The 12,516-nt window shown below is 35.8% G+C and overlaps 1 protein-coding gene and 1 pseudogene across 2 annotated transcripts; both read right to left on the bottom strand.

The window, feature by feature from the left end:
- Window positions 1-4,693: 4,693 nt before the first annotated feature.
- LOC148690761 (B3 domain-containing protein Os01g0723500-like) lies at window positions 4,694-6,006 on the bottom strand (annotated as a pseudogene).
- Window positions 6,007-9,410: 3,404 nt separating this feature from the next.
- Window positions 9,411-11,681, bottom strand: LOC137728622 (B3 domain-containing protein At5g18090-like). 2 transcript variants are annotated; one of them, XM_068467355.2, is made up of 4 exons: window positions 11,517-11,681; window positions 10,174-10,752; window positions 9,757-10,027; window positions 9,411-9,669 (listed from the first exon to the last, which is right to left on the bottom strand). In XM_068467355.2, the coding sequence occupies exons 1-4, from the start codon at window positions 11,679-11,681 to the stop codon at window positions 9,632-9,634; spliced, it is 1,053 nt and encodes a 350-aa protein (XP_068323456.2). In that variant the 3' UTR covers window positions 9,411-9,631. The 2 variants fall into 2 exon arrangements, with proteins under 2 accessions (XP_068323456.2, XP_088542905.1); XM_088686779.1 differs by having other exon boundaries at window positions 9,762-10,027.
- Window positions 11,682-12,516: the final 835 nt, after the last annotated feature.

Raw genomic sequence — 12,516 nt, 5'->3', positions numbered from 1 at the left:
TTTAAGGGATTGAAATCCAACAATTTATGTAATTCAAATCACAATAATTATTTTGTTAAAAAAAAAATCACACTAACTATGAAATCAAGCAATTAAATCTATAGAAAACTTCATCCTAATCCTTGGTTGTCACATCCCGACCCGGGGTGGATCACTTCCCAGGCCCGTTCCACCACCGTAGCACGATATTGTCCGCTTTGAGCTTACCATTCCCTCACGGTTTTGTTTTTGGAAACTCACGAGCAACTTCCCAGTGGGTCACCCATCATGGGATTGCTCTAGCCCCATTCTCACTTAACTTCGGAGTTCCCATGGAACAAGAAGCCAGTGAGAAGGCCTCGTACTAGGTAGGGATGAGAATATACATATAAGAATCACTCCCCTGGGCGATGTGGGATGTCACAATCCACCCCCCTTAAGGGCCCGACGTCTTTGTCGGCACACCACGATCAGGGTTAGGCTCTGACACCAAATTGTCACATTCCGCCCTGGGTCGGGATGTGACATTGGTAAAGATGACTTTTAGACTAAAACCATGAGTAAGATCAAAATATAATTTTAGTCTCTTGATACATTAATAATCTCATTTATTAATTACATTTTGATTTTTTAATTATTTCTTTTTTGTTTTCTCCCTAATTTTAATGTATTAAATTTATTTCATTTCATTTATCGTAATATATTTTGTTCTAAACATTTAGATAAAATAATTTTTGTTATACATTAAATTCATTATAATACATTTCGGTGTATACATTTAGGTACACACATTTCGATACAAACATTTAGGTACATTAATTCAATATAATACATTTTGATACTAACATTCCGGTGCATATATTTCGGTATACACATTTAGGTACATTAGTTTAATATAATACATTTTGGTGCGTATATTTCAGTATATATATTTTGGTACTAACATTTAAATATATTTTTCAATATAATACATTTTGGTACTAACATTTAGGTACATTAATTGAGTCTTTCAAATTTGAAGAATGTTAAATAAAATTAATAAATTAAAAAAAAACTATTTTTGGTAAAAAAATAAATTAAAATTTGTATGTTAATAAATTTAAATATTTAATGAGAGACATTAAATAAAATGCACATTAATTATTTTAAATTAAGGACACATCAAATGAGTATAATCAATATGTAATCTGACACCAGATTTATTTTAAATTCAACATTCTTAAATGATTAAAGTTAAAAAACCCCTTAAATCTAAAACAAATTGTGAAATTTTAAAAATCCCAACGGTTATGTGATTATGATTTGCAATAAAGATTCGTGCAAATTTATTTGTGCAGTGATGAGGGAAATAATGTATCCCATTAAATGTATTATGGACACATGCAAAAGCAATGTACTCATGAACTTGACAAGTAAAAAAAGAGCAAATGGCATAAAAAACAAGAATTAGGATTCTCTCCCCTCATTTTTCTATCATCTTTCCTTCCCCCCTCTTACATTCTGTATTTTATATTTATCTTTCTATGCTAAATTAATCTAATACATTGACGTGATTTAACCGTGACTATTCAAATAGGAGAGGAGAGAAGGGGAGGGAAAAAAATAGGGAAATAATCCTCCTCCAAAAAACCATGTACGTATAAACAACACATAATACCAAATGGATACACATTGAATTTACAAGAAATTATAGCTAATTCAGTGTACCCAAATAAAAAGTATAAGAGAAAAAACCTCATGGGTAAGTGGGTAACGCAAGGAAAAGAATCTACAATTGTAGGCACGCATATGGATACATAAAACGTAAACAATTTTACCAAATTTTCTCCAAAAACATTGTACCCATATAAATATGTAAAACAAAACTTATTTTTTGAGAAATTTTGGTAAACGAAAAAAGTCAAAGTAACTTGATCTTAAATACTAAATAATACAAGCACATTTACAATTGTTAACTTGCGATTTCTTAAATACTAAAATAATGACGCTAACAAAAGTTAAAGTAATATGAAAATGAGGATGGGAACTTAATTTTTCTATTAATTAGTTAATTGAATAATGGGCGGATTTAGTAACATATATACTGTACATCTTACCCAAGATCCCAATTCAATGAATATGTGAAGAGATTTTTGCATATAAATATAAACAAGAACACCTCTTCTCATATGCGTCTTATTCAAAATCAACAGACATAAAAACATGAAGAGCCTCAGCGTCTTTTCCATCCTTCTGGTTGTTCTCATCTTCAGTACTATTGGTAAATGCTTCTTCATCCGTTTGGTTTTATATTCTTTTCCCACTGTACACGTTAAACGGTTACGTTATATTCTCTTGTTAGACTGTTTAACAATATAATTAAAAATCGCTTTGACAGCATAAAGATGCATAGGGCCATGCAGTTGTATTAACGAAACATATATAATTTATATTAATGTGCACGTGTGGCTTGCACTTGCAGGAGATGAGGTTGTGGTGAGGCCGTATACAGGTCATGCTTGAGGAAGAGTAGAGACAGGGCCGGTAGTGAGTTTTTTGAGGTCCTGAGCGACATTGAAAATTATGCTCTAACATAACTTCATAATAAATAATTATTTATCTTAGTAGTCGTATGTTGTACATAAAATATTAAAGAAAATAGACCTTTTGCACATTATGATTTTTTTGACAAATAATAGGATAATTTACACTAAACTCACCAGAAATACGGTGAGGGAATTCGAAAACGAGTCCTTGAGTAACAAGCTGGACACTTTTAACTAACTGATCTACAAGCTACTTGCACATTATGAAACCTTTGAAATTAATTTTTCATATTTAAGATCTCTAATTTCTATATGTAAGCAACAAATGAAAACAACAAATTGCTACTACCAAAGGGCACATAGTAATTCAACTATGTTTTTGTTTTTCGAGCGCTCATGAAAAGTTGCAGTTCATTCCAAATATGTAAAATCATAAGGGAAAAATTATACAAAGAAGTGTATGATGATATTTTTAGATTGTCAATAATAATACTTCGTTTAATAAAAAGATAATGACAACAGTTTATTACTTAACCATGAAAAGATTATCAACAGACACAAAAAAAAAACCCAAATTTATATTTAGACAAACTTGAACATGATTTTGCAAGTAAATTCAAACTGAAAACAACATTTAATAACCTAATTAATGTTTGTTTGCTATTTAAAGTAGACATGGAAAAAAATGAAAAAAAGGGAAACTACCCTTTTGTGTTGAGAGAGGGAATTGAACTTGCGTGGGCATGGAAACATAAACCAAATAAAACCATCCTCTCATCGAAAACATATTGCTATTTGGTATGAGCGTTTATTATATATGAAGAATAAAACAAAACCTTATACATATATGAACCAGCTTAATTTTTTTTGGTGCCCCTCGTTTTTTTGGGCTCCGAATGGTCGCCCTGGTGTCAGTGGGCCAGGACCGGCCCTGAGTAGAGCCGATGCCGAATAATTGCCAAGATAAGATCTGCAAAAAATTGTGTGAGGACAAATACGCCAGGGAAGTTGGTACTTACGCTAATGGCTTTTGCAGCGGCGCAGATAAAAGTGCTTGTATTTTCCCCTGTTAGAAATCTGGTGATTAACCATCATGAACTATGTGTAATAAGGTTTATTCAATTCAAAAACCACCTTGAGTTGGTTTAATATTATTAAGGAAGTACTTTTTCCGAATATTAATAGAAAGAAAAGAGCCACCAAATTTGCCTATATATCTTCAAATTTGTTCTTTCTTATTGTACTTGTAAGAATTGTCTTGAGATGTCAATTAATTTGAGAACCAAATTACTTGAAAGTCAAGTAACTTGATCTTCAAGTTATTTAACTCACATAGTGAGTTATGTTGATTGACAACATTCGTGGATCCGAGTTACTTAGTTGACTAGTTGGTACCCTAATTAAGTAGGATATTGTTCTATTATCTGCTAAATCCTATTCATAGCAAGAACATATTTTGAAAAGTAGAAGGCTCTTATACATCTTATGCATATGCTGATTCCTCTTATTTAAATAAGTTAATTGTAATTTGGTTTATTAACGACCTTAGCTACTAGGCCTTACACCTCCACATGCTGGTCCATCCAAATGGACCGACCCGAGCCTCAGATAAGAGGGTTGATTCAAGCATCAGACTGAGAGGGTAGACCTGAGACTCATACCAGAAGGGTGCCCCACCAAACATAATGGTTGGCCCAAACCTGCTGGGCTGAGCCGGTCGACAAGCTGCTATATGTGCAAAATACATTTCCAGCTTCTTGAGGAGTCTCAAAATTTCTAAATATCTTCAGCATGCTAAATCTTTATACTCTACCTAATGTTTTTGCAGCTATTAACCAACTCGTGATGAAAAATAAAACCGAAACATTGTTAATGATGATGCAAAATCTTTTTGAGTATTAAAATGCGCAAGAATTGAAGGTTTCGTTTCCATTTCTGAATATATTGAAACAAAGGTAAAAGGAGATTAAAAAACATCTCCAAGACTCAATCCATACAAAACTACCCATCATACCGAAACACAACTCAAACTACTACATCTAAAAATGGAAACTTAAAACATAACATTATCTGTCTTAATCAGCTCAAAGGCACAAACATCTCCCACCTTCAAAGTATGATGCTTTACAAACTGAACCCAACATTATCTGTCTCTCAATCCATACAAAGCCACCACATTTGCCTATATATTACGAATTCGGAAACTTACTAGGCAGCTCAATTTCAGGATGCTCGCTATGTTGCTCCTCTTGAGCTGCAGGCTCGTGAACATTCATCGATGTTTCAGATTCAATATCGATTACTTGAGTTTTTATGTCACAAGTGACTTGACTAGTTATAGTTCCACTCGCTGAGCCTAAGTGATGGCCATCTACATTCTGCTTTCCTTGAATTGCATTACAATGTACCTTTTCGAGGGGATAGTTATGTTTATAAAATGACGTAGTACCATTATAAACTCCTTATTGCAGCAATTTCTTCCATATATGTCAACATAGACTTTTGAATTTCCAGCACATTGAAAAACTAGAAATTCACAAAGTTATAAACCATTGTATACAAATTCCTTTCAACCCTTTCGGAAAAAGAACCCACCAACACTCCAAGTTCCAGCCAGGGTCCGAAGAAGGGACTGCAGAGGTTCCTTTCCATCAAAATGCATGCAAAACCCTGGCGGGATTTTGTGTAACGTAAGAAAAAACTACACAAAGAGCTACCGTAAATATTGATTCATGTACAGATTTAAATAATTCAATACCTTAACCACGCAGACCTGGGTTTAACCACCATCCTTTGCACTCTAAGTTTGAATCCCTTTCTCTTGTGGTTTAAATGAATTTAGTGTAATTATCCTATCGTTGTCAAAAAAGAAAAAAAAAAAAAAAAAAAAAAAAAGCCTTAAGCACTCTACAGATTTTTGGGATTAAGAACCAATTAGATTACAATAAACAGAAAACATGAAATTCAGGAAGACTAGATTGGACAAGTTAAATAGAATTTGTTAGTGTTTGATATTTTGGTATTTTGATTTATGGAAGAATTTGAAAAAGAGTGGAGGAATGTTCTTTATTAGATTTCGTGGAAGAATGTAAGTGAATGACACAGAATTTCAGTAGTTGTTCATTCCACTCCAATGAGCATGTGAGCTCAGTAACAATACAAAAGGAAAGAGGGTTCTCTCTCTTACACACACCAATCTCAGCCTTAAAATTCATCATCCTATAAAACTAAGATAAGTGGCAGAGCTATGACTCTTGGACCACAAATACAAAATGTGAACCTCATTCATCCGAACTCAGATCCTCTCTAGATTTAATGATCTTAAACCTAAGGATCAAATGATCCAGGCCGTTGAAATTTGATCCAACGACTACAATTATTATAACTTTTAGGGGGCCACCTATTTGTAGCTGTTGGATCAAATTTTAACAGTCCGGATCATTTGATCCCAAGACTCAGGATCATTAGATCTAGAGAGCATGCGAGTTCCATTCATCCACATGTCTTACAAGATTACGTGACAAAATAACAACAACAAAAACATACATACCATTCAAATTCCTTGAACACTAAAAAATTAGCAGAATCATTTACACTTCAACAGAATTACTCAGGTAATAATAAAACCATTGTCATATATATATATAACAAAGGTCGAACCGAGAGGCCTTGGCCTATGTGAAGGATCGGATAATGGCAAAAATTCAAGGATGAAAGCAATCTTTCCTCTCCTAAGCGGGCTAAAATAGTAGCATAGGCTATCCTAGCATACCTAATAAATGTGTTTTGTTTTCCTAAAACTCTTGATTTTCCGTGACATTGACGCAACCCTTGCTAGATTCTAGTAGGGCCAAAAGGAGGGTGAACACCTAATCCATTTGGTGAGTTGGGAGACGCTGGGTATTTCTAAAACAGAGAGCGAAATAAGTTTTCGATACTTAAGCGAGTTCAACTTAGCACTGTTGGCAAAGCAGTGTTGGAGGCTTATTCATGAGCCCACCTTTCATTGGGCCCAAGTGATGAAGGCACGCTATTTCCCAAAGACTTCTTTCTTCGATGCCAAGCGTGGTGCTACAACCTCATGGGCCTGGTCCATTCTCTTGGCTCGAAGGGATTTGATCACCAACGGGGCCCATTGGCAAATCATGAATGGGGAGAACACACATTTGTGGGTGGACCGTTGGATTCCTTCCTTGGAACGGGGGCACCCTATCCTTTTGAATGGGGGTATTGCTAATCCAAGTCAGACTGTTTCCTCAATAATCAACCACCCTTCTTACAGCTAGAGCATGGCGGATCGGTTAGTTTGGACGAATGATCGAAGGGGGAAATATTTGGTCAAAGCGGGTTAGCACTGGCTGCATTCGGGGTTGCGTAAAGGAAAAACCAAACGACCTTCTTAGTCATCAGTGATTGATTCCTTGATTTGGAGCCATATCTGGAAAATGGATGCCCCTTTAAGATTAAACACTTTATGTGGCGGGTGATACGCCAAGCGCTAGCCACGAAGGTGGACCTTTTCAAACAAAGGTGTTCTTCGTCTCCGTTATGCACTATTTGTAGTAACCAGGAGGAATCTATTAAGCATGTTCTCCTTTTTTGCCGCTGGGTTATCGGGTTGACAAAGGTACCATTACTACTTTCTATGAATGGATTGATAGGTTTTTGAAGGTGGATAATGGATCCTCCCAAGATAGGTCTTGAGCTTTAACTCTTTTTACCTTCACTTGTTGGCACATATAGAAGGCTCAGTGCAATGTGATCTTCAACAACACAAAGTCATCAGCCGTCTAGTCTCTCCATGTCATATCATATGCCACAAACTCCTATTTTGAGGCCACTGCTTGAAGGGCTGATGTGGTTGACCCAGTCCAACAGGTGAGCAAAGCTGATCCTAGGTAGTCTCCACCGGCCCCTCACGTGGTGAAGATTAATATGGATGCAAGCTGGATGGTTGGTCACCCAGCAACTTACATTGGTATTATGGCCCGTGATTGTATAGGGAGGTGCTTGGCTGTGCGGAGGCAAGAGATTCGAGATCCGAATGCTATTACAACCGAGGCACTGGGAGTTTTGGAGGCGGGGACACTGGCTTTGCAGCGTGGTATATCCAAACATAGTGGTGGAATCTGATTCTCTGGAGGTGATTTCGTGTCTGAATGGGAATTTTGAAAACTGCAGTTGGGAAGCTTTGCCTTCTCTCTGTCGCCTCCATGATCTTGAAAAAGCTTTCCATGCTTGCGTCTGGTCTTGGTTCCGAGATCAGCCAAGGAAGCAACAGATTATATTGCTACACATAAAGGTGCGGAGATAAGCAACTCTGTTTGGGTTGAAAGACCCACATCATCGTTAGTTGGTATTCTGAACAAGGATGGACTACCGTGTCCCCCTTTCTGTGTTTCCTTTCTAGTAAGAACATGGGCCTTTCTTTACATAAAGTCATCTACATGAACCTTGAAAAAGGAGGGTTTTCTTCTTCTTGTTCCCATCACGATTTTCTCTTGATACTATTTTTATCTTTCCTTTTTTCTTCTCTTGTGAATTCTTTTTAGAAGAAACGTAGTCTCACGAGGATAGGTGTAGCTGTGTCCCATAGAGTAACTTTCTTCTGTCAATTTCCTCCAAAAAACACAAACACCCATTTTTCAATTATCTTTTTCGACTACATGAAGTACATGAGATATTTTATCCTAGTCTACACTAAAGGGAATGAGGAGGTAGTGACTCTAAAGAAGAAGACTCTAACCAACATAACAATTTATTGCTTTCACTTTTATTTATCAATTATCTTTTTTAAAAGTAAACTGTTGTTTTCTTCCCCAGTGATTCTAGAGAAACCACATTTTACGGACCATATGAATCATCACTCTCATAGGTTGAATCCGCCAATACGAATACGCCTCACTTTTAGCAGAGAGATTCACATATAGTCCACACAATGTGGTCTCCATGGTACTTTCCTCCCCTTAATGAAAATTATTTATATACAAATAGGTCCCACATTTATTTAAAAAATAAATCTTTAACAAAAAACTCCTGATACTGTTCATTTTAACGAAAAACCACATTTTTACATTAAAAAGTCAATCATGGTATCGTTAAAACTCAAAGTTTTCAAGTCATTTTTATTAGTTTTCCTTTTAAAAAATGGTTCACATGTAGTCTATAAAATATTAAAATGTGGTCTTCATGGTATTTTCCTTTCACTAAATGAAATTTGACCATGAGTTGTTTTCATACAAATAGACCCCACTTTTATTACAAGAATAATACATGTAGTTTACAAAATTAGATCAGTATGGTCCTTTCTCTCCAAATGAAAATTAAGGACCTAAACCTTTTAAAAATAATTTTATAAATGTGAATGAACAAAATTGATTGCTAGATGAGAAATTGTTAGAATAGGAGTCTGATTTTCCGGAAGTGGCCATTTACCACAGTGATAGAAAAGTATTGAACCCTTGCATGACAATATGAATTCGAACACTATCGATGACCAATCTAACATCTAATTTAACAAAACCTATCGTTTGATAAGAAAAAAAAAAACGGAGTCTGATTTTTCTCTAATCCTACCCAATCCAACTTAATTATTTTTGCTCAATAAGATTAGTTTGGATGCAAAATCTTGAAACCCCAATTTAGTTGGGTTGATGTCTAATGGCTATCAAAAACCCAAAAACAAAACTTACATTAAATTAGAGCTTATTTGCACGAACAAAAAACAGAAAAATTGCACCTTCGAACGGAGAAATAATTCAATAATGCCCACCCATATTTGTCCATTTTTTCTACCTAGTATTGATTTTTCATCTTTAGGACATGATTTAGTTGATGAGATGTTTAAAGAGCAAACAACTTGGCAGGACACAATCTATCTAACATGAAGAGTGGCAGTATGTCCCCTTCTGTTCAATGAAACACATAAGGATATCGAAATTAAGTGGTTGATATGGTACATTACTGTTCTTTTAGACGAGCCAGTGGACAGGTGGTAAAATAACAACAAAAGACAAAATATACATATAGTAAACTGGCCTTGTAATACTTATGCTTGGCCTTCGTTTGCAGGAGGCATTTCATCAGAAGAAGCTTCATATATTATACTTCTATCTTGATTTCGTACCTCAAATTGATCCTCCGCTGCAGTTTGTCTTCCACAAAACTAAAAGAAGAAACAATAAGACATGTCTGTGTTATGCAGAGGGCAGACATAATGGAGCAGAAATTCACTGCATAACAGATTGCTTACCTGGCGACAAGGTAGGACTCACAGCTCCTATCTTGCGGTGAAGAACAACTTCAAACAAAAACTCAATCTTGTTAATCAAGACAAAGACACATATATCACCAATTTCTAAACCATTGTCTTTCACAAATAGACTCCAACCGCTAAGGAATCTGCAGTGTCCAGCTACATCAAATCCAACTTTAACATGCCAAATTCTCCCATCAGAAACCCGAAGGGTAGCATCAGAAGGCCTCTCAGTGAGATGTGCCTTGACAAACATACCTGGCAAAGCCTGAAAAAAGAAAAGCAGGAAAGAGTCGAAAGACAAACAAATTTACACAGAATATGTATGATTTTACGTTTCTCTGTACATGTACAAAATTACAAATAGTGAGTTTATTTTGATGGCCTAGTAGGGTTACTCCATAGAAAGCTTACCAGATAACCATAATGGGTATATGAGAACCGCAGTGGAACCTTGAAAAAAGGGTTTCGATATTCAAAACCATTGCCTCTCTGAAGAGCAACAGCATTCTCAGTTCTTGTAGCCCTTCGATGCATCGATAATTCATATTCTCTATCATTAGTTACTTCATCTTTGATTTGAATATTGGCATGAATCGCACGACTAGTCCCAGTTCCATGAGCCAAGCCCTTTCGGCCTTGGTTATCTACATTCTGCTTTCCATGATTTCTTGGTGTCTTTCTGTGAACTGCATTGCCATGTGCCTCCTCATAAAGTCTGTCCCTCTTCCTAATAACCGCCACAAACTCCTTTTTGCATCCATTTCTTCCATATATGTCAACATAGAATCCCAATTTTTCATAATATCGAAAAACTAGGAACTCACAAAGCTGGAAACCATTGTCCTGCACAAATTCCTTCCAACCCTTTTGGAAAAAGAACCTGTCATTACGTTTTTCCAGACTAACAGGCCAAGTTCCACCTGGGGTCTGAAGATGGGTCTCTTGAGGTACCTTTCCATCAAAATGCACGAGAAAAGCCAGCGGGATTTGCTGTAACGAAAGTGATCAGGATGCACATAGAAATTAATCCTATGATCCAACTGGCAACATATAATTTACATCATACATAGCAAACTTATTTTCAGCCAATGAAAATTAAAAACAAAAGGCAAATAGTTAGAGCATCCCCAATGAGGGGCTCTATATGGGGCTGCAAAGGTGAATCAAAGGAACATAACTAAACAAGGGCACGCAGGAGGCAGGGTGTGCGGAAATAATTTCCTAAAATCTACGCAGGGATCTATGCTAGATATGGGATGCCATGTACATATTTTATCACAAATAAGGAGAAATTTATGCCCCGATCCTTTGCGGTTGCTTGGTATCCTTCTTGAATCCAATTGTTTTTTATATTTTGAAACTAATGAGTATTAAGTAATTTAGCTACATTCGTCATCTTTGAAAACAAAAAATAGGATCCAAGAAGGATTCCAAACAGACCTTAATTATTTTACAGATTCAATCGAAGTTATGATTTTTTTTTCCACTGAGCAGGATGAAATTTGAAGAGGATTAAGACCAAATTGCTAATAATTAGACTCCATAACATGAAACTTGAGTGCTGTAAATACTGTTTACTCAAAGCTATTAGGTTCGAATCGTGGGAACTCCAAAGATTATCCACTGTGATATAACAAAGCAATTTTTTTTTCTGTTGACTTCCGGTAAATAATTAAAGGAATTTTCTTTTCTGTTTTTATTTTATGTAAAGTGTAAAGAGAGAATAGATAATAGGAGGGCGCTGCTGGACTTACCAACTGGGTGGAGAAGTCATCTACAAGAACCTTGAAAAAGGTGGGTGCTCTTACTGCATTTGATCTTGCCATCATCATTTTCTTCTTCCTCTTCAGCGTTTCTCTTCTGAACGGAGAAATGGTCAAAGACTCAGAACTGTCCTTGGTTTGGTGTGTGTTGAGCATTTCAAGGAATCTGTGTTTATGTATACTTTCCGCATAATGTTACGGTGACAAAATTTTAAACCAAATTTGTAAGTAAAATGATGTGTCATAAATAAAAAATAAGTACATAAATTGACACTTCAATTATAATTTAATCATCAACATCAACATTATTCGATTTGTAAAATTAATTTAAAAATTCGATATCCCTAACATTAATCATAACTTTATGAATACTTTGTTAAACTTTTTCTTTTCCAAGAGGTGGACACTTGTTTACCTAGCATTATCTCTTGCGATATGATGCAAGTCTTACGGTGCAAGGTTTCTCTTAAAACATCATGTGATTGATAGCAGCATTATGAAATGTGGTTAGTGTTTTCTCCATGGGGATATAAATACAGAGATGTACATGCAAGTTCCCGAAGAATTACATGGACTGGTTCAAATAGTTCCAAACCACGGAACACCCTCTTAACTTGTTTGAGGCGTTCACTTACAATCCGACGGATGTGGTATACCCGTCTAAGTGATTATCTAATCAGTCAGGGATGAATTATGCCCTTGCGTGTTAAAACTATGAAGTCTTATTTTGAATTGCTAGAGTTATAGTTTATGTCATTGACACGAATCTCACTAAGACTTCATAAGAGCTTGAGAAAATTGCCTCGCACCTAAAGATGGAATTTGAGATGAAGGATCTTGGGAAAACTCGTTTATGCCTTGACCTGAAGTTCAAGCGTTGTTCTAACGGTATTTTGGTTTACCAGTCGAACTACACCCTGAATGTGTTACTTTTGAGTATACCTTTGATCGTCCATACGTTATATGCAAATGAGACCCTTGATGAGGTTAT

The sequence above is a fragment of the Pyrus communis genome, chromosome 15, assembly GCF_041283825.1.
Source record: "Pyrus communis isolate YQ-2024b chromosome 15, ASM4128382v1, whole genome shotgun sequence".
NCBI lineage: Eukaryota > Viridiplantae > Streptophyta > Magnoliopsida > Rosales > Rosaceae > Pyrus > Pyrus communis.
The sequence above is the reverse complement of the archived record's forward strand: the minus strand, read 5'-3'. Positions and strand labels throughout refer to the sequence as shown.

Bases quoted from the DNA above. Each gene is read 5' to 3' on its own strand.
- LOC137728622 (XM_088686779.1), bottom strand. From the start codon at position 11,681: ATGCTCAACACACACCAAACCAAGGACAGTTCTGAGTCTTTGACCATT. The intron at 10,028-10,173 runs GTAAGCTTTCTA...TTCTTTTTTCAG, and splicing joins ATACCCATTATGGTTATCTG to GCTTTGCCAGGTATGTTTGT. The intron at 9,670-9,761 runs GCCAGGTAAGCA...TTCTTCTTTTAG, and splicing joins GCTGTGAGTCCTACCTTGTC to TTTTGTGGAAGACAAACTGC.